At 34.8% G+C, this 24,516-nt stretch overlaps 1 protein-coding gene across 2 annotated transcripts; it reads left to right on the forward strand.

Annotated features, from left to right (window-relative positions):
* The first annotated feature begins 3,153 nt into the window (after nucleotides 1-3,153).
* Nucleotides 3,154-22,481, forward strand: PTGES3 (prostaglandin E synthase 3). 2 transcript variants are annotated; one of them, XM_074269968.1, is made up of 8 exons: nucleotides 3,154-4,112; nucleotides 17,652-17,765; nucleotides 17,893-17,962; nucleotides 18,550-18,648; nucleotides 18,881-18,970; nucleotides 20,261-20,323; nucleotides 21,100-21,124; nucleotides 21,489-22,481. In XM_074269968.1, coding segments are annotated over exons 1-8 (483 nt in total). In that variant the 5' UTR covers nucleotides 3,154-4,110; the 3' UTR covers nucleotides 21,509-22,481. The 2 variants fall into 2 exon arrangements, with proteins under 2 accessions (XP_074126069.1, XP_074126072.1); XM_074269971.1 differs by lacking the exon at nucleotides 21,100-21,124 and having other exon boundaries at nucleotides 20,261-20,327.
* The last annotated feature ends 2,035 nt before the right edge of the window (nucleotides 22,482-24,516 follow it).

Genomic DNA, 24,516 nt, shown 5'->3' on the forward strand with positions numbered 1-24,516 from the left:
ACTTCTCAGGTATTTCAGAGTACTACTGCGAGCACTCTGGACAAAGGATGAAATTGTCTGCATCCTTCTTCCTATTACTCTCACTCTAAGAATGAGAACTTTTGCACCTTGCATTTTCTCTCCTACTTTTTTTTTTCATTCTATGGCCCCTGCCAGCAGTTAACTCTTTAGCATTCTATGACCCCTGCCAGTAAACTCCTCCTAGCCTTTCAGCTAGGGAGCTCTGTGGGCAGTGGGGGTGTTCAGGATTGTTGGGTGCCCGGGCCATCAGCATCCTTAAGGCAGCCCACAGATGGGACCTGATGTATTTTTTTGCAAAAGTCCCCAGTCCCAAATGTCATCATCTCCATCCTGGATGACACTCCACTTTTACTGCTCTTGAGATTTGTTTCCTCTAGGCCTTAAGAGGCAAATTTTCAACTGCTCCTTTAGCCTGGAGATTATGGGATGACTGACTAGGACATACAACACCTCTTAGATGCTGCTGCTGCTGTTTTCAGATCTCACACTTCCCCTCCTGGCTTGAACCCCCAGTGAACTTAGGGAGATCTCTACAACTCTTCTCAGCTTGAAGCAATTACAGAAGATAAAACTTGCCCCTTTGCTCCAAATGATTTGGAGGGACTGCTTGAGGGGGGAAATGATGGGGGTGAACCCTGAAACTCTGTCCCCTTTAATCTATAAAAGGGAGATTCGGGGTCTCAGGCTCTCCCTTGGGAAAAACATACCTTTCCCAGACAAGCTCTTCCCAAGTTAAGTGGCTTCATTCAATCAGAGATCTTGGTCAAATTACTCTCCATTGAAACTGAGATCTTTTGGGGGTTGTTAGTATTTTTACAAGGTGCTAAGTCCGTTGTCTAATTTAGTATTAACAAGGAAAGAGGAAGGCCTTCAGAAAATTAGCTGAGCCCCAAGTGAAGGAGATAAGATTTTGGAAAAGACAATAAAGGATTTGGACTTTTAACTCCTGGCTGCATTTGAGGTGATTATTGAAACTGAACTAAAGCCAAGGCTGCCTCCAGAAGCTCCTCAAGAAATTTGCTCCCAGAGAAGGATTACAATTTAGAGAAAAGAACATACAGGGGGTGGCCCAGATCCCCTTCAGGAAATTCCCAGACTCTGGGAAAAAACTTTCAAACTCCCAGTTAAGGGATATTATTCAATTGGAGATCTTGGTCTGATGGCCCTTTATTGATTAGACCAGACAGCTCCCAGCCCCAGGCCTACATCTGCCTATATAACCAGAGGTCTGTTAATACACCTTTGCTAAATTTCTATTGGGAGTTTTGCCCACTAAGAGAGCTTCTTTGTGGCAAAAAAAAAAAAGGGAATTTTATTGTTCACTAACAGATTTTGGATTTGCAAATTCTTTTGCATTGAATCTGTGCTGACTAGAGGGTTCCCCCCCCAATTCTTGACCACTAGCCTCATCATTTGCACTTCATCAAAATCACCAACCCACCATTTAAAAGTCTTCCATCCATAATTCTCTCTTTTGAAGTGTTCCAACAATCTAAAACCATGTCTCCCTCATATATTATATCCATATATTTATATTTATATATCAGAGGTCTCTCAGCCAATTACGGGTTACATTCTATTAAACATATGCTGTGCAGCACCAAGAGGGCTGTCCTCAGGGAAATTACCCCAGATTTCAGTAAAAATTGATTTAAATGTGTTTAAAAAAAAAAAAAACTTACCTAAAAAAGTTACCTCTGCTAGGTCCTGGATAAAGGACTGCATCTTCCTGAATTCAAATCTGGTATCAGAAACTAAGACTTTATGACCCTGGACAAGTCACTTAATGCTATTTATCTCAATTTCCTAATCTCCAAAATGAGCTGGAGAAAGAAATGACAAACCCCTCCAGTATTCTAGCCAATAAGACCCAACTGGATAAGAATGAACAATACTTTTTTTAAAAATATCTATTATTCACTAACCTACATTAGGCATGTCTGAGATGGCATAGTTCCTTCTGCACCTCTAGTTCATTGCCTCTCTTGTTAAAATATGATTGCAAGGTATGTTTCATTATAAGTTTTTTGAAGTCATTATTGGTCACTGCTTTTACCAGAATTCTATTGTCCAAAGATGTTTTCCTTCAAATTATTGCCATCCTAAATTGTTCTCTTACCTGGTACATAGTGACAGCAATATTATGTGGATGATCAACTTTGTTAAGACTTTGTTTTCAGCAATACAATGATCTAAGACAAATCGAAAAGGAAAATGCTATCCACATTCAGAGAAAGAACTACGGCGCCTGAATGCAGATTGTAGTTTCATTTTTTCTGGATAGCTTTGTGTGGGGGGAGGTGTTTTTCCCCTTTTGAGTTTTCTTTCACAACATCAAAAATGTGGAAATATGTTTAATATAAAGATTGTACATTTATTACCTATGTCAGATTGATTGCCATCTTAGGGAAGTCCTTTGGAGAGAAAAAAATGGAAATCCAAATCTTATAAATTGTCAAAAACTCCCAAATTTAAAAAAATAAATTGTCCTCCTGGTTCTCCTCATTTCTATCAATTGTCTTCCAACAGCTCCCTGAATTGGTCATATTCATAATTTCTCAAGGAATAATCATATTCAATTATATTCATATACCACAATTTGATCATATATTCATTCACCTGCTTTGTTTCCAGTTATTTGCTATCAAAAAAGTGCTGCTCCCGAGTTCTTTCCTTTTGTGTTCGACTTTCTTGGGGCTAACAGTCTAATGGTATTTCTGGGTCAAAGGCACATACAATTTGGTAATTTGGGGAAACTTGTTTGCCATTTTTCTCCTTAATCTTCTTTGCCATTTAACAGGTGTGAGGTAAAATTTCTTAAATTGTTTTGCCTTTTTTCCATGAATGATTGGAACTATTTTTTTTTTTTAATTTGTGTCTTCACTTGAACGCTGCCTCTTTGTAGAGGATGTCAGATTTAACCGCTGTGCATGAGTCCCGGACCCCACTTGCAGCAGGCCCTTAATAAATTCACTGAGAGGGTGAATGAATGGAGTGAAGGGAGTGGTCGGGTATTATAAGACTGTGTCCATTCCCTTCGTGCTAAGAGGAACGTTCAGGCTCTCCATTTAATTAAGTAGACATTAAGTTCCAGGGTGTTTAGTGATATAAAGGAATAGTCCTCGCCCTTAAGGGGCTTACATTCCCAGAGCAAGGGGTCGGCGAGGACAAATCCAATCCACACCCACCCCAACTTTCGGCCAGTGACCAGCTCTTCCTCCCCGGAAGGACAGCTCTGGGGGGAGGGGCATGCGATTCAATCATCTCTCCTCCGGCCTACATTTTCTCGGCCTCCCGGCTGGGGCGAAGTGGGGGATGGGAGTTTAGGACTATGGGCCAGAAGTCCCGCCTCAACCCGCAGGCGAAGAAGCAGCCACCTCCCAACTAGCCTTTCCCAGCCGACTTCACCCTCCCATTTCTCGGAGGTTTCCCTAGGAGATCACGCAAAAGCACGAGCCCAGACGGTTGGGTAGCCAACGGTTTTCCAACGAGAGGGTACAGTGGGGGCGGGAGAAGAGGCGGGAAGAGAGAACGAAAGGGAGGAGGGGGAGGGGCGAAATTGGGTGGAGTCAAAGAGACTGACGGGGAGACTCCGCCCTTCTCATAGAGATCTCTAGAAAGCCGGGCTCGCGCCCGAAAACCCAGGAGCGCGCACGCGCGAAAGGGCCCGGGCATTTTGCTGCGTCACTAGCCACCGCCGCCGCCTCTGTCGCTGCTGCCCGCTGCTGCTGCCGCCCGCCGCCGCCGCCGCCGCCTCTGCAGCCACCGCCACCTTGCCTCGCCTGGCCTTATCGCCTCTCGTAGGCACACGTTCTTTCTCCTTCCTCGCGCCCTCTTCTTACTCTTTCCTCCTCTTCCCGAACAGAAGAGCCTTTCTCGTCGCGCGGTGCATTGTGGGATCCAGGCCAAGCCCGCCGCCGTCGCCGCCGCCGCCGCCGCCTGAGGGGAGAGAGCAAGAGAGAAGAGGCCGCTACCGGAGGAGGAGGAGGCACCCGAGCCGGAGCCGCCCGCCTGTAGGGAGTTGGAGCCATCGCTGCCGCCTGAGAGACCCACCCCACCCGTTCGCCCGCCCCCCCTACCCCATTCACAATGTGAGTGTGATACCCGCTGAAGGGAGGCCAGTCTGAAAGGAGGACGGGAGGCGGAGGCCGCGACTCTTGGACGGGCGGGAAATCAACCCTCTCCGGTCCCTCCCGACCTGCGGGGCCTGCGCCTCCGTGGGAAGGGGGGGCTGTATTTTGACTCCCCGGGAGAAAGGAATCTCTAGGTTATTCCCCTTCGGGGGTCCCCTTCCCAAAAATATTCGTCCCCTTCCCCCATCTCCGCCCACCTCTGGGGGCCCCTCGGGCTTCCTGGGCACAGGGAATTACCGGGCCCTCGCTCCAGGAAGTTCCCGAGTAATTCTGGTTCCCTTTGCCTTTTCCTCGGGACACCCATCTGCGGTGACCCCGTTACTGCCTGAAGGTGCCTTGGAGGCCCCTTTGGTTGGCATTTTCTCTGTGCTGCTTTTCCCGGGTTGACCTGCCATGGCACAGCGCCATGTGCATTTGGGGTAGGTGGCATCCTGGGAGTGGCGGTGACCACAAGTTGGGGGCACCATGTGGTCTACAGTCCAGAGGTAGTACTGGCCACGTGCAGGCCATCCCACTATGGGTCCGTGTCATCTTGACATGGCTCGGTTGCCCGTGTCACTCTGACATAGTATTGCCCCCTGGGGGAATTTAACTACTTATTTGCGGGTCCCCTCCAGGGTTCTATGACTGATAATCCGGAAGAGGGTAGGGGGGCAGCCCAAAAACTGCAATTTCCTGGCAAGAAGGAGGATTACTACCTAACAGGTATTTTGCACGTGTTGACCCAAAGGACTATTGTGAAGTTTTAGGAGATAAAATGTCCTACCTTAACATTGTTAGGTGGGGTAGATATTCCTGCCTTAGTTTGCAGTTACTTAAATCTCATCGATGTATTCAGTACATTTAAAAAGTTTTTTTAGAGGTCAATTTTCAAATGTGTGTAGGAAGTGAATCACACTTGAACATGCTGGAGGTAGAAGTTTGAGTAAAACAAAGGAAAAATGCCTCACCTGGAATCTTTGAATATGAGATAGCACTGAAAGGTCTTAATATTTTTCTCTGTTTCTTCAGGTGAGAGGATTGTTCACTTTGTGATATAATCAAGTTTAGTACTAACTTATTAAAATTTAGTAATTGATCAGTACTTTTAGATTTCAGATTTTTTTTTAAATAAAACTAATGCCTCAGGGATCCAACACCAATTAAAATAACATTACTGATACTGTGTAGCAGAACAATGGTTCAGAAAATTAACACATAAGATTTAGCATTCCAGGTGATTGAAAACATTGTTAAAAACACAGATTTTTAGGATTTAACCTAATTCTTGGGGTTGCTACTCTCAGAATCTCTAGTTTATCTAGCATAGAGTTGTATCCATTTTGAGAGCAGAGAGTTTAATCTGAATTGAGGAAATTTGTAAATAAATGGTAAAGAAATAAATATTCAGTTAATTATCATTTAATTAGTTGCATGTTCAAAAAGTTATTTAAATTAAGTTTTAGAAACATGAGAAAGAAGAATCATGTAAATAAATGAAACTTGTAAATACTTCAAAAGGCATAACTTGAATGTATTTTGCAAGACAAATGGATTCACAGTTTTCTAATTTTTGAAGGAAAAAAGGTATTCATTTATGGTTTTGATTTTGTGACTTAGGGGTGTGAATTTATAAAATGAATAATAAGATTCCATTGAATTGGAAGAAATTTTTTGTGGCCCACCCAATAATAGATGAAAAAGCAGAAAGATTGAAAAAGGAACTTTGTATGGGGAAGGTTCCCTACTAAAAATGTAGGTAATGGTAATGATTGCCCAGCCAAATATCCTCAACAATTTAACCAAAGTAAGTTTTATGTGTAAGGTGCCCCGAGGTCACAAGACAGTATCATTTAGGAAAGGCAGTACTTCTGGAGATTTTGGTTCAAGTCTTAGTTCTACCATTTCCTTGCTATGCTCTTAAACACATCATTTATTCTTTTTTTTCTTTTTTCTTTTTTTAATCTGTGAATTAAAGCCACATTGTGTATTTCTTCCCCTTTTTCCAGCTCTTTACAGTTTGAGTTAACTGGGGAAAGAGCATTGAATTTAGAATAAGGATTCTTCTCAATCTTATATACCTGTTAGAACCTTAGGCAATTTGCTTAATGTCTCAGTTTTCTCTCTTGAAAAAGAAAAGCTGTGTTGCATGTAGTTTTTAAGATAATTTGCAGCTCTAAATCTGTATACTCTTGTAGGAGTCTGCTAGCCTTAGGTGATTATAGAGGTTTTTGTGTGTGTGTGTGTGTTTTTTTTTTTTTTTTTTTTTTTTTAATAAATTGGAATTGTGATAGTTTCCTTTAATCCTGTTATCATTTACTTAAGGTAGGAATCTGGAATGAAATTATCAAACATTGAGCAAAATCTTATTTACTTTGGCAAAAAAATTACTAAGATTTGTAAGCTTGGCGTCTGTCCCCATCCTTCCACCCCACATTACCCCCCTCCAAAAAACAAAAACCCAAATTACTAGTGTCTAAATATTTGGGCAAAAAAATTTATTTGAAAGGAATACTCGATAAATTAGGGAGGTTAGTAATGTTTCTTTTCATTCAGGATTTATTTCCTAGCCACTGTAACATGGCAACTGATTTTCATAGTGTAAACCAAACTAAGTTGTACTTTAACTAGAATCCTATGGAAGTAATCAGTGAGTGTGAATAGCAACATCCCCTTAATTACTTTTCTCATTGATGGTATTTGTTACCAGATTTTGATCTCAAATTTGATTGAATCCCATCTAATGTAGTTTCCTTAAGAGTTAATAATTATCATATGGAAAAGTCTTTTCAAATCTCATTGTATATTGGTGTTATGAGAAAAGGCCTGAATTTAGTCTTGGAGAGTAGATTCCTGCCTCTGCTACTAAGCTACTAGAACAAAACATTTGCCCTCTCAGCTTCAGTCTCCTTGTATGTAGAATGAAAAAACAAGATGATCTTAACCCATTAAAACTCTAAATCTGTGATCCTATGTCTTCAGTTTTTAAAACTACCAAGAGTTTTTATCATTTCTGATCCTATAGTTGTTGTGAAATATTGCATCAATACTTAATGCTTGAATAACTAAAAGTTTTTGTATTGTTCTGTCATCCATTCTGTTGTGCATTTCTTTAATGCAGGTATAGTCCCATCTGGTAATTAATTTTTAAGAATAAGTCAATGTGTTTTTCTAAGGTTCTATAAATTATTAATGTAAAAAGCTTAGAAAATATAAATTAGCCTTTGAAGATTTTGATATTGTATTATTGTATAGGATTTGAACAGTAAGTGAATTCTTTCTTGATGCTTGACATGTATAATCCTAGAGTTGAAAGGAATCTTATAGTCTAGCATTTTTTACTGATAAATCCAGGGATAATCTGGAAGGCTGTGGTTGAAACAAGGTAACAGTGGATCATTCAATTTGAACTAGAAACATGACCTTAGAGAACAGCTAAGTAGTTCAAATCTCTCGTTTTTTCATTCATTTCATAAGCATTTATTAGGCATCTCCTAGGTCCAAGCACCATTTGTGCTATATTCTCAGAATACTAAAACAAAAAAGTAGTTCCATCCCTCAAAGAATTTACATTCCATGGACAGGAAACATGTATACATAAATGCAAAATGTATACAAAGTAATTGAAGGGAAGGCACTAATTACCGAGTGCCTGAAAATAACTAAAATCAGTTATCATATAGTAATCTACTAGTCTTTTAATTTCCAAGGATTTAACTGACCATTGTTTTCTTGGTTCACATCATTTTTGTTTCTTAGCTTGTAGTTTCTGTTAAATTTATTTGACTTTTGCACATAATTCACATAATTTCACTTTCAATTATTCACATAAGTCACATTTGCCTCACCTGTAAGATGGTGATTTTTTTATAATTTCTTCCATAGTGGGTAAGCAGATTTGGGAGATGATTCTCAATTTGGGTAAGTTTGCAATACACAAATTTCATTCCTTAAAGATAGGAAGAAATTGAAATTTGAGAAATAGTCCATTTGTCTTAATCTAGAATTAGCATTACAGCTTTTGGGGAAAATAGGAAGGAAATTGATAGACATTTAAAGAAAGATAATGAAGTTTTGTGTAACAAAGTTTACTGTCTTTGGTAGCAAACTGTCTCAATAGTTTTTTGAAATCTTTTTTGAAAGTTGTTTTTAAGCAATCATTTTGCTTTTGAAACCATCACCAAAGTGTGTGAGAGAGTGAAATAGTGTAGTTGATAGAATGCTAACCTTGAAATTAGGAAGACATGATTTAAAAGCTAGACTTGGATATTTTGGTTTTATGACTTTAGACAAGTTGTTTGATTTCAATGTCAGCAAATTTTTTTTAGTACTTAACTATTCTAGGCACAGCTTCCTAAGTACTTGGGTTTAGAGGCACAATTAAAGCCCCTACCCTCAATGAGCTCACATTCTAATTAATGGAGGAGACAAAATGCATATAAAATACAAGTTGATTGTAAATGGAAGATAATCTCCAGAGGAGATGAAACTAATAATCAAATTGGTAGTAGAAGTTCCAAATAGGAACCTTTCTACACTGGTGAAATTATAGGTCTGATCAATACATATCACCTATGGAAGAAAAACTGTATTACTAAACAAGTTTTTAGTTAATACAAATATTAAAGACTTTACTGAAAAGAATAAAAGCCATTAACATTTGAGAGTTCATATTGTACAATTCTAAAACTGAAAGAGATTGCTATTATCATCTAGTCCAGTTACTTCATTTTAGAATTATTACCCAGCCAGAGGTGGTTAAATTTACACAGCTAGTGCATGGCAGACTAGGCATTAAAATAAAGTTCTCTACTTCCAGTCATACTGCTGCTAGGCTTTTGTTCAGACTCTCTTGACCAGTGGTCCTCAAACTTTTTAAATAGAGGGCCAGTTCACTGTCCCTCAGACTGGGAGGGCTGGACTATAGTAAAAACAAAAACTGTCTCTGCCTCTCAGCCCATTTGCCATAACCCAGCGGGCCTTAGTTTGAGAATCCCTGCTCTTGACCAAAACTATTGTCCTAGCTTCTTAACTGGTTTCTCTCCTTTCTCTCTTCTTTCTAATGTAGCTTTCACAAAGCTATTAAAAAGAAATTGCATACAGGTTTGACCATGTGACTTCTTTGCTCAAAACTTCAGTGACTCCCTTTTGTCTATAAAATTCAATAAAATTTTACTTAAGGCCCTTCCACAGATTGTCTTCAATTTATTTCATACTATACCCTCATTCTAAATTCCAGCATACTTCTTCAACTCTTCATTTCTGCCTCACATAATCCCTCTCTTCAGGATATATATTGGTGGCAAGACATTCTACTTGTAAGCTGTTTTTGATCCTCTCAATTGCTAGTTATCTCCCTTCTCAAACCATCTTATATTTACAATTTTTGCTTTACATGAATTCACATTACACAAATTAGATTTAAGATAAAAAAAATTATCAAAGAAATCCAAATGAGGTCTCTGAATGGGGATCTTTTTTATTTTGAAAATATAAAGCCAGATACTTTAACACATTACACACATTAATATCATGGTACAGTATTTAATGTGTCAGTATAATACATTTTGTGACATGGGAAAAGGTATTGGGTGTGCGTTTGTTACATAGGCTAAGTGAAATGAGTTGGTGAGAGCAAATTCACATTATGAAACCCAGAGGGCTACAGAATAGTCCACTTATGTAAATCAAGAACAGTCTGTTTGCATTCATTCTGTCTTTCAATCTCTCTTCCCCTCCTCTTTTCTTCCCACCCCTTTCCATGTATTTGTATTTCCTTGGCAAATAAGTACTTAGTAAATACTGATAACTATATTCCTACCTGTTTTTGATTACTCTGAATTCTTTGTAAAACAATTATTTTCCACTTGCTCTGATCTTGGACAATCACTTAACTTCTCTGGACCTCCTTAACCTAAAGGATTGAGTTGAAATTGACCCCTAAGGTTCCTTCCTGAAATCCTCATCCTCGGCAAGAGCTGATGGCTTACATGAAGCCATGGCTTTCCTTTTAGAATAATTTCTTTAAATTTCCCTGGAATTTTCCTTTGTTCTACTCACATTATTCTACTTCTTATACTAATTTATTTCCCTGTTTTTTCCTTTGCTCTCCTTAGGAAGGTAAAGAATTTTTATTATTATTTTTTTTTGTATTGTATTGAGTATCTTGAATAAAGCAGGTGGTTAATGTTTTGAATAGGTTGGAAGGGAGAATATATTATCTTGATTTAAAAAAAAATCTCTGGACTAGTGGTAATATTCAAAAAGATTATAGTTTCAGGGAACTAGCAAATATAATGCTGCTGATAGTTTGGGCTCATAAAGCAGTACATTTGCAAAAATACTATGAGTATCTCTTGGGTTTACTGACCAAGAAATCCTTTTTTGTTTGATGTGTTCTAGTCTTTGTAGATAGTTTTATTTTGGTGGTGGGGTTTGGCTTTTTTTTTTTTTTTTTTTTTTTTTAAACATTGTTGATAGGTTAAGAAAGGACTGTGTTCAGGTTTTTCTCTCTGAACCAAGTATATAGCTTGGTCTGTAAAAGAGGGCCCCCAAAATTTCAGGTCTTCATAGATTTAAAAACATTTGCCCTGCTTGTGTGTCAAGAGTCTTGAAGGATCACATGAGGCAGTGTTTATTAAAAGTAAGACCAGAGGGGTATAGAGGATAGAACCAATTAGAATATTATGTCTAAGGCACCTGACTTAGACTCACTGGGTGACACTAGGCAAGTCACATAAGCTCTAGGGGACACCCAAGCAGTTTTCTAACACTATAAATTGCAAAGCACAAATTGATCGTAAATTTAGATTTTAGTCCTAACATCCTTACTTCCTGCAGAGGGTTAGTTCACATTTACTAATTGATTGAACATAAATGGAAAATGTAGTTTGGTATATTTTAGCTATATAAGCCCTCTAAAATAAATTTTAACTCAAGATTTACAAAGGTCATACACTATTATGCCTTAGTGCTATAGTAGATATTTGATCTTAGTCCATTATTCCCCTCCTGAAGCTTACCCATATTCATCCTATATAAATGTCATATTATCCATGCTTTTTAATTCGCCCACTGAAAATGTTCCTTTCATCCTATAAAATGTTTAGGTAAGTGCCAATTTCTTTGTATTGTAATTATCTCAAATTCATCCCATAGTTGAATGCCTATACAAAGATTTTTGTTTTAACATAAGTAGAAATATAAATGAAACCAAGTTATTAAAGTTGACAAAAAATGAAAGATTATGTGCATATGGCATAGCAAGATAATCAGGGATTTTCATTCTTCTATAATGAAAGGATGGGATTTTGAATTATTAATCACTTGCATAGTTATCCAAGCATGAGATAACCATTATTTCTCAAAAAAATTATTCTTTATGACCATTAATCATACCATTTGAAGCGAAATCTTGTGGGTTTTTTTCCTTTTAAATGAAATTTTCATCACAGAACTTTTTAAATAGGAAAATACTTTTTGAATCATTTATGGATTTTTAGCATAACTTTAGCTACTGACACTACTAAAAATAGACATAAATCTAGAACAGGTTAGTATTACTGAGTCACTGCAAGATCTCAGTTATAAAAAAGAGTTAATTTTATTGAAGAAAGGATAGCAGATCAGTACGTTAAAGGTTCTTAGTTGCCTTAACTAACAACCAAGGTCTAGGAACCACTTTTAGCCAAGCTATTTTTTTTTTTTTTTAATTGATACAGAATTAGCCTTGAGGTAATAGGGATTTTTTTTTTTTTTTTTTTTTTAACTCAGAGTAACTTGAATAAACTTAAATTCCAGAGGTGGTGGTAATATAATTATATTGCAGAAATCATTGAAGTTCTGCCCATCATGAAGACAGAGTTCAAGCTTATGGCATAACCCAGTTCTTGTGGTATCTTGAGAATAGTACCATTACTATTCATTACACAATTATATAGTTGAAAATTATGTTTTTATCTTTTCAAGTATTTTCTTCCTTTATGGTAGATGGGAAAGATGTTGGTTTACCCCCTAATCTTTCTAGAAGATTGATAAAAACTAAACAATAGTAGATTAAAACTGACTTTACCATGAAGAAAAAGTTTTAGTATAATTTTTTCCCCAAAATTGATCTTTTTCAACCAGTTCTTAAAAGCTTTGCTGCTAGAAATTTTCATCTTAAATTGTTGGTTTTATGAAGAAATATATGACAAATTGATGTCGCTGGTCCAAATTATGTCTCTTCAGTTTATCATTGAGATAACATTTCTGAAATCACAATGTTTACATATTGATTTTTTTAAGATGCTTTAAAGAATGTTTATGATGTATATGATGAAATAACATCAAGTAGAAATTAAGACCTCTCCTTGGCTTCTTATTGCAGCATCATCTTAAAGACTTTACAAGAGAAACATAAACTCTTTTAAATACTCAAAATCCCTTAAATTATCTCCTACCTTCCATCTCCAAAAGCTAACAGGAGGAGAAGAGTAAACAGTAATGCATTCTGAATTTATATCCATTTTTAGAAATGTAAATAACCAAATGTATGTTCAGAAGTTGTATTTTTTTTTTTTGTTTAAAAATTCCATGATTTAGTATTTTGAATACAACAGGAAATGTTGGATTAAATAGTTTGATTAATGTCTACAAAAGACCATGAAATAACTAATTTGGATGCAGTAAATGTTTTCATATTTGAGTGAGCACTGGCTGTGGTCCCCTTCAGTGGGAAAGTGATAATATTTTTAAAAGTTGTCGTTTCAATAAGTGTAGAGTATTTTTTTTTCCCCTTTATATGCCCAAAAGTCTAACCTTAATACTTTGACTCCTATTTGTAAAAATTTTCTATATGTGGGGGGAGGGGAACATGGGAATTTATATTAAAAAGGATAGTAAGAACTATCATGTAAGATAAAATAAAATAAGCATTATGTCTTAGCAAACCTGGAGTTAATATAGTATACTAATTAACTAGTTATAAAGATGCAACTAGATGTTGCTCTCTGAAATTTAAGATTAACATTTCCTCTATCACTTCTAAACAGTTAAAATGAATATGATTTTGCTGATTTCCCAGCTATAAATGCTCACTGACAATACAGTAGTTTGAACTGATTTCCAACACACATCTACTAATTAAAAATTTTCTAGAATTTTGAACTTAAAAATTAATAATGAGTTCTACTACACTTAAAACCCCAAATCAGCCTTAAAGAGTTTTGCCTGAAATTTAATTTGAAAATGTAATTTATTAGCTTTTATAATTTCTGTTATGCATTTTCCTTTTGTGTAAATTTTTTCTAGGTTCCTAAGAAAAACTGAAATTAGGAATAGGAGGAAGTAGGGTAGTAATAGTACAATCAAAGAGTTGGGGAAATGCTTTTCAACCAGCTTTGCTAGAACTTTCAGCGTACATAGACATTCCTAGTGTCTGTTATATTGTTTCTTGGGTTTGGATTCTTATCTGCCCCAAATCTTTAAAAAAAAAAAAAAATCAGGGAAGGAAAATCTCTTCTCAGAAGCACTTTGATTAGCTATGATAGCAGGACACAGCTTTTTTTTTTTTTTTTTTTTTTTTTTTTTTTTTTTTTTTTTTATCAAGAATGGTGCAGTTTGCCATGATGACGTTTTCCAAGTAGTTAGGAAGTTGAGCCTTCAGATGTAGAGGTATAAATGCCAAGAAATATAAAAATAAATTTTGTTAGGATAATTTGGATTTTTAAAAAAGGTAGTCCTTGGGGCAGCTAGGTGGCACAGTGGATAGGGCACCAGCCCTGAATTCAGGAGGACCCAAGTTCAAATCTGGTCTCAGACACTTAACACTTCCTAGCTGTGTGACCCTGGGCAAGTCACTTAACCCCGGTGGGGGGGGGAAGATAGTCCTTTTGTTGGAACTTAGAAAATAATAAAATTGCTCTAAACTTAGGAGACAAAAATGGAAGGAATTTGTTCATTTTTCCAGATTTCTTCTGTATTTGTGTATTTTTTAATATGTCATTTGAATTGGAATATTATTTTTGTTAGCACTGGGATATAAGTTACAGACAGGAGAGTTGAAGGGGAATTGCCTCTAGATAAAAAATACAGACTGTTGTTTCTTCCTATCTATATATAACAATTTGATCAGGTAGAGGTATATGATATGCTTATTTAGTATAGAATTTTAGTCCATTTCCTGTCTTTTAAAAGGAAGAAATTGAGACCCCAAAGAATTTCAATTTATATTCAAACCCCCATTGCTGACTTAAATCTATTACTGTTTTCATTTTTTCTCAGGGTTATATTTGTCTAGAAACTTGCCTAAAATCCAAGTCTGGATTTTTTATTAATTTGTTTTATTTCTGCTAGGCTCCTTTTTTCTTTCCAGAATTGCCACTTGTATCATTCCCTAACTTCCTTATGATTTCTTCCTCAGTATCCTTTCCCAATTCATCTTTTAACCCCCACATTTTATGAATTCCTTGATAGTAGTCCAAAACATCTTGCTGTTACCTAAGCTGAGGGGAAGGGATGATGGAGAAAGAAATGGTTATTTTTCTACATAAGGGTGATTATTACTGGATATAAGATTGATCTCTGTTTAATTTGGCTAAACATTAACAAAGCATCCTTTATATGCAAAGCAACCCACAAGACACTGGTGTTATAAAGATGCTATATGACACATTTCCTAGCTCAGAGTGTTTATCTAATGGGATTATAAGAAATATCAGCAACTTATAAACTACTATTTCTATTAATACCTGTGTGGATCATTTGTGCTTTTGTAATTGACTATGGTACAAAGGGGCAAGATATACGGTATATAGTAGATCACAGTTTTTAGATTTGCCTGTTAACATTGAATTGAATATAACTATGTTAAATGTAAGTTCCTGATTCCATGACCAAATACCTATATTATTGGAGGAATTGAACCATATTAAATTTGATACACTTGCTAGTAAAGCAAAATGGAGTGGGGGGGGGAATTTTTGATAATGTATTAAGACAAGAAAGCATCAATGTATGGGACAGTTTTTGTAGGACTTGTTAAATGTTTGCAAAAATAACATGAGAAGCTTAGTATGCATACTGCAAATAATGAATTAGAGGAATTCTATGAATAACTAGAAAGAAGTCTTCTAGTTAAATTACCATTTTAATACATTAGTTCTATGTGAGGGTGAACCAAGAGGAAACTGGGGAAAGTTTTAGAATGTGGTTCAGAAATATGGAAAGAGAAGAAAAGTGTACAGAACCTTGTACTTTGTATTATCAAAGTGTCATGGCACCAGATGTAGTAGATATTATATTATACCATAAAAAAATTAAATTGACCATTCTTGATATCCTTTATCTATCTATATTGTGTCTGAATAGTCAAATTATTAACTTGAGGTCAAAATTTAAAACATTTAAATAAAATTAGAAAATATGATATTTAGTTAATGCAACTCTAACCTGAACAAACTAGCTTTTAAAGCCAAAAAAATAGGAAAGGGCTAAAAGAACAGAAATGACAGACTATAATCTTAAGTGTTTTAGAGGATAATCACTACAATGAATAGACTAAAAGTCTTTAAACCATTTTATCCAAGAAGTAATTGGTCTTTTTTCTGGTCAGAGAGTTAGCAGCCAAAGGTAACACTGGTTTGTAATATAAAATTCTTTATAAAATCTTTGGGGAGGATATTGGAAAGATAATGAGCCAGTAGTATTATATAAGTGATAGGAAGCAATGGAAAGAGAAGCAAATTTGGTAAAAGCTGACTAAACCTAGAGTAACATGAAATTAGGAAACTAATGGATGAGTATCATCAGTGACAAAAAGAGAATTCTTATAGTCCCAGTACATTGCAGGAAGAAATAGAAAATGGTACTAAAGAAAACAAATATGTAAAGCTAAAAATAGACTTAGGAATACACATAGAACATAATGACAATAGTGAGGAATTGGTCTCAAGGTATTTGAAAAAAGATGGGAAGTGTGCAAAACTTCATGAGCCAAAAAATTATCTGACCCATATAACTAAATTTAAAAGACTTATTAAAACAATTTTTATATGGAAATCGTAGGAGTCCTTGAAAAATGTAGCAAAATATAACTTTGGCCTATCAAGATAGTCATAAAAAAGGGAAAGCTGCTCACAGCAGAGCCCCTGTAGGAAAGGGAATTTCTTTAACTTAACAGATTTTTATAAACAGCATTTTACTGACTACATCAAGATCCAAAACATTACAGAACCTCCTATATGAAATCCATACTCAAAAATTTCGATCTAAATATACAACCAGGAAAATCAAGTATATTTTTAAAAAATGCATATTGTCTAGTCTCTGATACACAGCTGAATACATAATCCATAAGCTCCATCATCCACTATGATACATGTACTGAACAATGAACTGAACCTAGAATTACATAGAATAAGCTGGATTGCCTTTAGGAAATTGAACAATGCTTGTAATAACCTAAACTTTTTTGTTCTTATTTATGAATAATTTTCAAGTCATGTTAGATGTTAATATCTCAGCTACTGGATTAGGAACACCTTGAATGAGGATGGGGTAATGTCTAGTTAATACATTGGTTATCTTGATGAAATGATTCAAAACACTATAGAAACTGACCCCCATCTACATTCTTGTTTTCTGCATTTTGGGATATATTTCTTTTGTTCCAGGCAGGAGAACTTCTTAAATATCTCATACAATCTCCCATTCTACCTTTTTTTTTCCATCCCTTAGAAGGTGGGCATCATATTTTCCAGTTCTTTTATATTCTGTTAGCTATCAGTTGTAGTCTCTCTATAATGTTTTTGTGTCCCAAAATTTATTAAATTTTATACTCCTTCCTTAATTCAGTGATACTATTGATTGACTATCTACTCCAAAGAAATCAAAGAGGAAAAGGATCTACATATATTAAAATGTTAATAGCAGCACTATTTGTGGTGGCAAAGAGAAACAAGGAGTTGTCCATCAAATGGGTAATAGATAAGCAAATTATAGTAAATTAATGTGGTGGAATATTGTGTTATAAGAAATGATGAATTGAATGGTTTTGGGGAAATTTGGGAAGGCTCATATGAAATAATGAAGAGTGAAGGCAAAAGAATAAAATTTTATGACAGTATTATAAAAACACCTTTGAAAGACTTAAAAACTAAGATAAATATTGTGACCTGCCACAATTCTAGAGGACTCATGCAATCTGAAAATAGAATAAAAAATTTTTCATATTGGATCAATTCCTTGATTTTGTAAATTTCATAAATTTCAGTATGTTGCACTTCTGTATAATTAAAATATGATTAATTTTGGACATTGGTTGGATGGTTAAAAATATTCTATCCAGTCCTCATCTTCAAAATATTAACTGTTTTGTAGTTAATATCAACAAGCTTTTTGTAAGAATGACCTAAAAAGTCAATATATTTAATGTAGTGGAAGATAATTTTTCTTAAACTTTGAGCATTATATATAACTATTTTGTTGCAAAGATAAAAGTTTATTTTAGCTTAATTACTGTAAATTCTCTCTTTGTAGGCAGCCTGCTTCCGCTAAGTGGTACGACCGAAGGGACTATGTCTTTATTGAATTTTGTGTTGAAGACAGTAAAGATGTTAATGTAAATTTTGAAAAGTCCAAACTTACTTTCAGGTAAATTGCTATGCTGTATGATACAGCAGAAATTATCTTTATCTTAATTTTTTATTTATTTATTTATTGTTAGAGCTTTGGGGAAAAATTTCATCTATATAAACAGCCTTTCATTCTTTCTCTACAGTTGTCTTGGAGGAAGTGATAATTTTAAACATTTAAATGAAATTGACCTTTTTCAGATAATAGATCCAAATGTAAGTATTCTACTAAATATATCCTCTACTCCCTTTTCAAAACAATGTACATCACTAAGTAGCTGGTAGTTTTCTTAGTATTTTGTATTATTCTCCACTTATGTAATTATTTCCACACATTTGGTTTTTCTCTGTCTCTCTTCTGGACTCTGCAATTGTAGAAACTCTCCAATTGTGGAGCACTTTATATGTGTGCTCCATTAGAACTTTGCTTAAAGCAGAATTCTCAAAACCAAATCTATCACAGGAACATTATAGTCCATTTTTAATTTGAAATTTACTCCTAAAAGGAAAGACAGATACTTCTTGCAGGCACCCTCACTCTACATGCCTTGTCTATGGAAGGGAAAATGGAACTGAATTCAACTAGTAACATAAAAGCACTTTCTGTGATTTGATTTGAGTGAAACCTTTATAATTGAAATATGTTCGTCTTTCTCTCTGGAGAGAACCTAGGAAAAGAAAAACAAGAAAGCCTGTACAGGAGAGTGTTACACCATCTGAAATAGCATTATGTAATACATTATTCCTTTTAGACTCATTCCTACAGACATTATAAAATAGAGGTTGATTATTTTATCTTTTAGGACTCCAAGCATAAAAGAACAGACAGATCGATCTTATGTTGTTTACGGAAAGGAGAGTCGGGACAGTCATGGCCAAGGTTAACAAAAGAAAGGGCAAAGGTAGGGTCTTGATTGCCAAGGCATATATACACATGTATGTGCACACAAACATACAATAATGTTATATATCTATATATCTGCATAACATGCTAGCAGTATTAATCTTATGTTTGTGAATTTTTTTGAATATAACATGGCTATAAATTCACTATCACTTAAATCCTAAAATATGCTGTAGGAATTCTAATGATGGTACAGATGAACCTTAAGGGCAATTGTGTTTATTCCACAGCTCAATTGGCTTAGTGTGGACTTCAATAATTGGAAAGATTGGGAAGATGATTCTGATGAAGACATGTCCAATTTTGATCGCTTCTCTGAGGTAGAATTTCCTTTAAACACACTTGCTTAACCTTTTAATCTTATATCTCCTGTGTGAAGTTTGCTTCAGCTAATTTTTGGAAATCCTTGGAATCATCTAGACTTCAAACTACATATTTTCAGAATCAATTCTTAGTAAAAACAACCTTGAAATCCCCATTGTGAAAAGTGATTATCATTTAATCTTATATAGAGTATACTAATTATAATTATTCCATGAATTTGAGGAGATTATATGTCCTGAAGAGTTTCTTATACTGTTGCAAGTTAAGTAATTTAGAGTTTGGGGATCAGGAACCCTTTTATAATTCATCTCAAAAGAATGAAGAAATTGTGAAAAGAAAATTGATTGTATTCTAATTTGTTTTTCTCTTGATATTTTTATCTAAAAGAGAATCTAGAATGTTGACTTACGTTTTTCTTTTGTTGATGGTCTTTGTGTCAAGCACATTTCTCTTGATAAAATCTCTTAGTTGTAATTTTCAGGCTAGCTTTCTGTCATAGTCTGACCCAATCTCCTCCAGCTGTCTGCCAGACTCCCTCTAAGTCTGACTTTGTCTGCAGTTTAAATACCCTATTACAATTACATCATTACTGTATATTGTGTATGTATGAACTAGAGAACCATTACATCACCATGCTAAGTACTAAATATATGTATACTAGAAAACCATTATTTCATCAATTCCACTGAGTTAACTAACATCTTGTTTCAAGTATACTTCTCCAGAGTTCCAGCTCTCTACAATTAGTCTATTGCTTTCCTTATAAAAATAATAGGTATCAATTTTTAAAAATCACCCATATTTCTCTTTATGCTCCTCTCCCAAGCTTAACCTTCAGCACAACTATCCAGTTTTGGCTTTTTTTTGGGGGGGGGGCAGAGGGAAGTGGCATGAATAAAAGGAGAAATCAAACATAAAAATAGCTGTGTGTAAAAATCTCAGTGAAATTTGAGATTATAAATTCATTCATCCTTCAGAGACTGTAAGAGTAGTACTAAGAAACTATTTTACTCTCAGGAAATTGTGAGCCTGCAAGGTAGTTATTTTCAGATGTTGGGAAAAGATGCTGTATAGACATAGAAATAATTTTTTTATGTTATTCTAAAAGTCAGATGTCCAAAAGAAAGAACTAGCCAAGGTTTGAATAACCATTTGTTGTAGAATGGTTTGCTTAACCCTAAGAGATCAGACTAGACCTCAAAGACAAAAAGTGGCAATAATGAATTTTACTAAATGATTTCCATTTTTTAATAAGACTTAAATGTTAATATTTATTCTTCAAACAGATGATGAACAACATGGGAGGTGATGAAGATGTAGATTTACCAGAAGTAGATGGAGCAGATGATGTGAGTAGTTTTTAATTGGCTTTTAATTTAGCCTAGTAATTTCTGAAGTATGTGTTAAAACATGATGAACTTGGGAATCAGGATTAATTTTGGCTGTACTACTCTAGTAACTAGCTTTGTGACCATAAGCAAATCATTTAATTCTCCTTTTAAGCTCATTTTCTTTATCTATAAAACGGACAATAATAACCATCTACATTGAGAAAGCATTTTATAAATTAAGTCACCATATAATATTTAATTCACTTTATCAATTATGCTAACTCATACTGAAGGGAGAACTAAAAAAGGTCAATCAACAATTATTTGTGTTTTGGTTTTTTTTTTTTATTCATTTTCATAGAATATTGGGACTCTACATGATTCCTTAATTTTAAAGATAAACTGAGGATGAGTTTGCCCATAGTAGTCAAGTTTTGTTAATAGCAAAATAAAATGGAGGACTTTTTTGATTTCTGATTCAGATACCCTTCCTACAATGCCAGTTTCCTTTCCTTGAAGGGCAAGATGTGAAGCAGCCTAAGCTAAGCTCAAGAATCATAAATCGTAGGAAAGTGCATATATTTATGCCAAGATGTAGGCAAGAAGTTCACATGTCTCAGTAATAATATAAAATATCTGATTATCTTTACCATAAGACCAAACATTTGCATCTAACTTGTTAAATGCTAATACTTGTGATATCCATATTTTTATAAACTGTTGAGCAAAATGTACACTAGTTGAATGTGCTGATACATTTTATAACTTTATTTTATTTCATTTTTTTTTTTTAGGATTCACCAGACAGTGATGATGAAAGTAAGCTTTTTAAAAATTTACAATGTTATTTATACAATTATTTTAAGCACTGATCTTTAAATTCAGACTCTTTCCACTTGAGCAGACTTTTCTGCTATTTACTTCTTCCAATTGCCCAGATTCCTTATCACCCTTGAGGTAATTCAGGAAATAGTCTATTTAATTTTAAGCAGACCTGGGTAAGTTTGACTAGTTGTTTCTTGTGTCTGCTTTTTGGAAGGTTCATAATGTCTTGAAACATTAAAGTTGTTTAGTGGTTTAGCTCAAATTAAGTTAACTATTAATAGTTAAGGAGAAAATCTCCTAAAAAGTAAAGTGAATGTTAGAAAGTTTACATTATGCTTTTCACTAACTTTTCTTTCAGAGATGCCAGATCTGGAGTAAAGAAGAAAGTGTCGTCTTCAGGGTTTTGGGAAAGAAAGATAACTTCATTGCAAAATTTTCATAATTGAGATAATTCCTGCGTTGGTAGCTCTAAAGGCAGATACTGAATTTGCCTCCTTTAATCCATTTTCAATCTGTTTGTTTTAAAAAGGGGTTGATGTGTACTATTGTATGGGTCAGTTTTAAGTCAGCTGAGGCAATAACCTTATGCATGAACATTTTTTCAGACTTCTAAGAAGCTATTGAGGTATGAGGCAATGGATGGACCCAGTCATTGCAGTTTAAAAAAAAAAAAAAAAAGGTTCACTGAGTCTCTTTACTGCTTTATAATGCAGATGCTGACATGGTAAGAAAACTTAGCTTATTTTAAATAGTTTAAAATCACTTTCCCCTATTCAACAGGGTAGACGAAAGAGAATTTAAAAATGTTCAGATTTTAGTACACAGAATCAAACTGCTGAAGCAAGTTTAATTGGCTGACAATTTAAGCTGACAACATTGCTGTACCTCCCAAGTGTCTCCAGGATTGTTCCACTAATGTTTTATTTAAAAAAAAAAATATTCACTTCACATTGTTGTATTTAAATGATCACTAGTTAGTGTTCCAAATGTATTTTAGCTAAAACTAGTGAAGCCCTAATTTAAATGGTTATGAAGCCTGTACATTTGGTATTGTTTGACCCTTAAGCTTTTACATCTCTTACTTAGTATGGAGGAGGAAGAACAGCTATACATTGTTGCTTGTCAATCTGTACATTTAGACCAAATTTGTATTTGCACTGTCAGTATGGAAAACGAGTGACAAAACGTTTAATACACTATTGGATTTTTTTTTTTTTTTTTTTGCTTTTTTTTTTTTTTTTTTCTGGACTCAGCTTATAACAAAGCTGAAAATACTTCAATTTGTGTTCAGAACAGTGGGGATTTTTTTTTTTTAATGTCTGCATTCTTTCTAATAAACAGTTGAAGACTTCTTGGCTGTCCTTTTAAGTGTCTGGTTTACTGTAATTTCATGTATTCTTACTATTTACTGGAATGGAATTTTTATTTTTACTTGAGGAAGAATATAGTAGAACTATTCCTCTTAAATGAAGGAGGCTTGTTGTAATGTTCCCAAGAAACCTTTTAAAAAGTGGATCTGTAATAGAACTTGTGGATACACTTTACAACAGTTGAAAAAGAAAGTGTTGTGATTTGACTGAAATAAAACTAAGTGTTGTCCTCCTCTAAATCTTTGAGCTTCTGCTTTTGAGCAGTTTTTGTACCCTTCAGCTTCTGCACCTTTGTCTCATACCATTGAAATGCATCCTATTCCCACCCTTCACTTTGGTGTGTATTCAGTGTTTTTAAAAGGGCTCTCTATAAAACAGTAGAACAAGCAAAGGAAAACTAAGGAAAGTCATGGCTTTACAACTATCTTCATTGGTTCTTCATTAGTATTGCTTAAACTTATTGTTTATTTGGGTTGGGCGGGGCAGGTTGTTGGGTTTATTTTTGGTTTTGTCAGTATTGTTTGTAATTGTTGCCTCTGAACCCTGAAATTTATTTAAATTACTGACTGGTCTCTGATTTAGTTACCCTTCTCTGACATTGAATGGACTTCAACCTTCTTTGAAAGATGTTTTGCAGTTTTACCCCTTTTTTCTTTCTTTCTTTCTTTTTCTTTCTTTCTTTCTTTCTTTTCTTTTCTTTTTTTTTTTTTTTTTTTTTTTGATTGAGATTTTTGTCTGGTTTTTTTGAACATGTAGTCTAGGAGTGGATTTTTCTCAATTATTTTTGATTCCTATTTGGAGATAACAGTAAAGCTTTTCAGATGTTTGTGTATTCACCATCCCCAAATTTTCTCATAAAAGCAAAGGTATGAGGGAAAGGATTTGAAGTCAGAGGACCGGAAAGTTCCAAATCTGCCTTTGACACTTAATAGCAGTGTGATCTTGGCTGAGTGATTTACCCTTTCTTAGTCCAAAATCCTTTCTTAATTAAAAATGGAGCAAATTTATTCTTGATACTACCTCACATGCTTATTATAAAGAAAATGCTTAGCAAATTAAAAAATATATATATATATATATATATAGAATGAGTTATTTTGTCATTTACTCCCTGGACTATAAAGTTTCATTGCAAAATTCAATAACTCATTGCTCAGTCTAGTATGATAGTGTCTGTTAATATGTGGTGTCTGATACCTATATCATGAACTCCCTTTGAGAAAATTTTAGTGCATTCATTGTATGATATTTAAAGGAAGCCGAATGTGCCTGGCACATAGTAAACGCTTAATAAATACTTGTTGATTTAATAAATGCCTGTTGACTGAAAGGTAAACTCCCAAGCTAGCTCTCATGAGTCAGAGACGATTTTAGAAATGGGTTTTTCCAATTTATTCCAAATGGGTTTTTCTTGCACTTCAGAGAATTTTTTTTTGTTACCTTTCACAATTATCCTTACTGAATTTACATTGAAGTTGTAAGTTTAATTTGTAGAAAGCTATGCCTTCTTTAGTCATTGGGAAAAACGAGATAGGGAATTTCCCTAAAGGAATCTTCCTATATGGCCTCTTGATTGAGTGCTTGATTATTTTCCTAACTTTAAACTTAACATATGTATGATGGGGAACTCTTAATTGATTTTTAATTGGATTGCGTCAGTGATTTCACAAGTATCTTGATAAAGACTCAAGCAAGATAAAAGATTCAGTTTTTTACTTCTATGTCAATAAGAACCCTCTAGTTTTCCTTTGTTTATCATAGAGGCAGCAGGTACGATGAAAAAAAAACACTTTGTATTAGGACCTAATTACAAATTCTACCAATTACTACAAACATTTTTATAATAGCAAAATAGTCCAAGTCAGTGTTGATTTTTTTTTTTTCCTCCCGTTTAACCTTTAAGCAACCTTAAACCAGGCTGACCACTTGTTTGATGGGTAAGATATATAAAGAATCTCAGCAAAGAAACTGTTGGGTAAAATATTAGGGCTACTTTGTTTTCCCATTTGATAAGAG

This window comes from Sminthopsis crassicaudata, chromosome 5, assembly GCF_048593235.1.
Source record: "Sminthopsis crassicaudata isolate SCR6 chromosome 5, ASM4859323v1, whole genome shotgun sequence".
NCBI classification, from domain to species: Eukaryota; Metazoa; Chordata; class Mammalia; order Dasyuromorphia; family Dasyuridae; genus Sminthopsis; species Sminthopsis crassicaudata.

Coding starts and splice junctions, on each gene's coding strand:
- PTGES3 (XM_074269968.1), top strand. Junction 17,766..17,892: donor AAGTCCAAACTTACTTTCAG/GTAAATTGCTAT, acceptor CTTTCTCTACAG/TTGTCTTGGAGGAAGTGATA. Junction 18,649..18,880: donor TAACAAAAGAAAGGGCAAAG/GTAGGGTCTTGA, acceptor TTTATTCCACAG/CTCAATTGGCTTAGTGTGGA.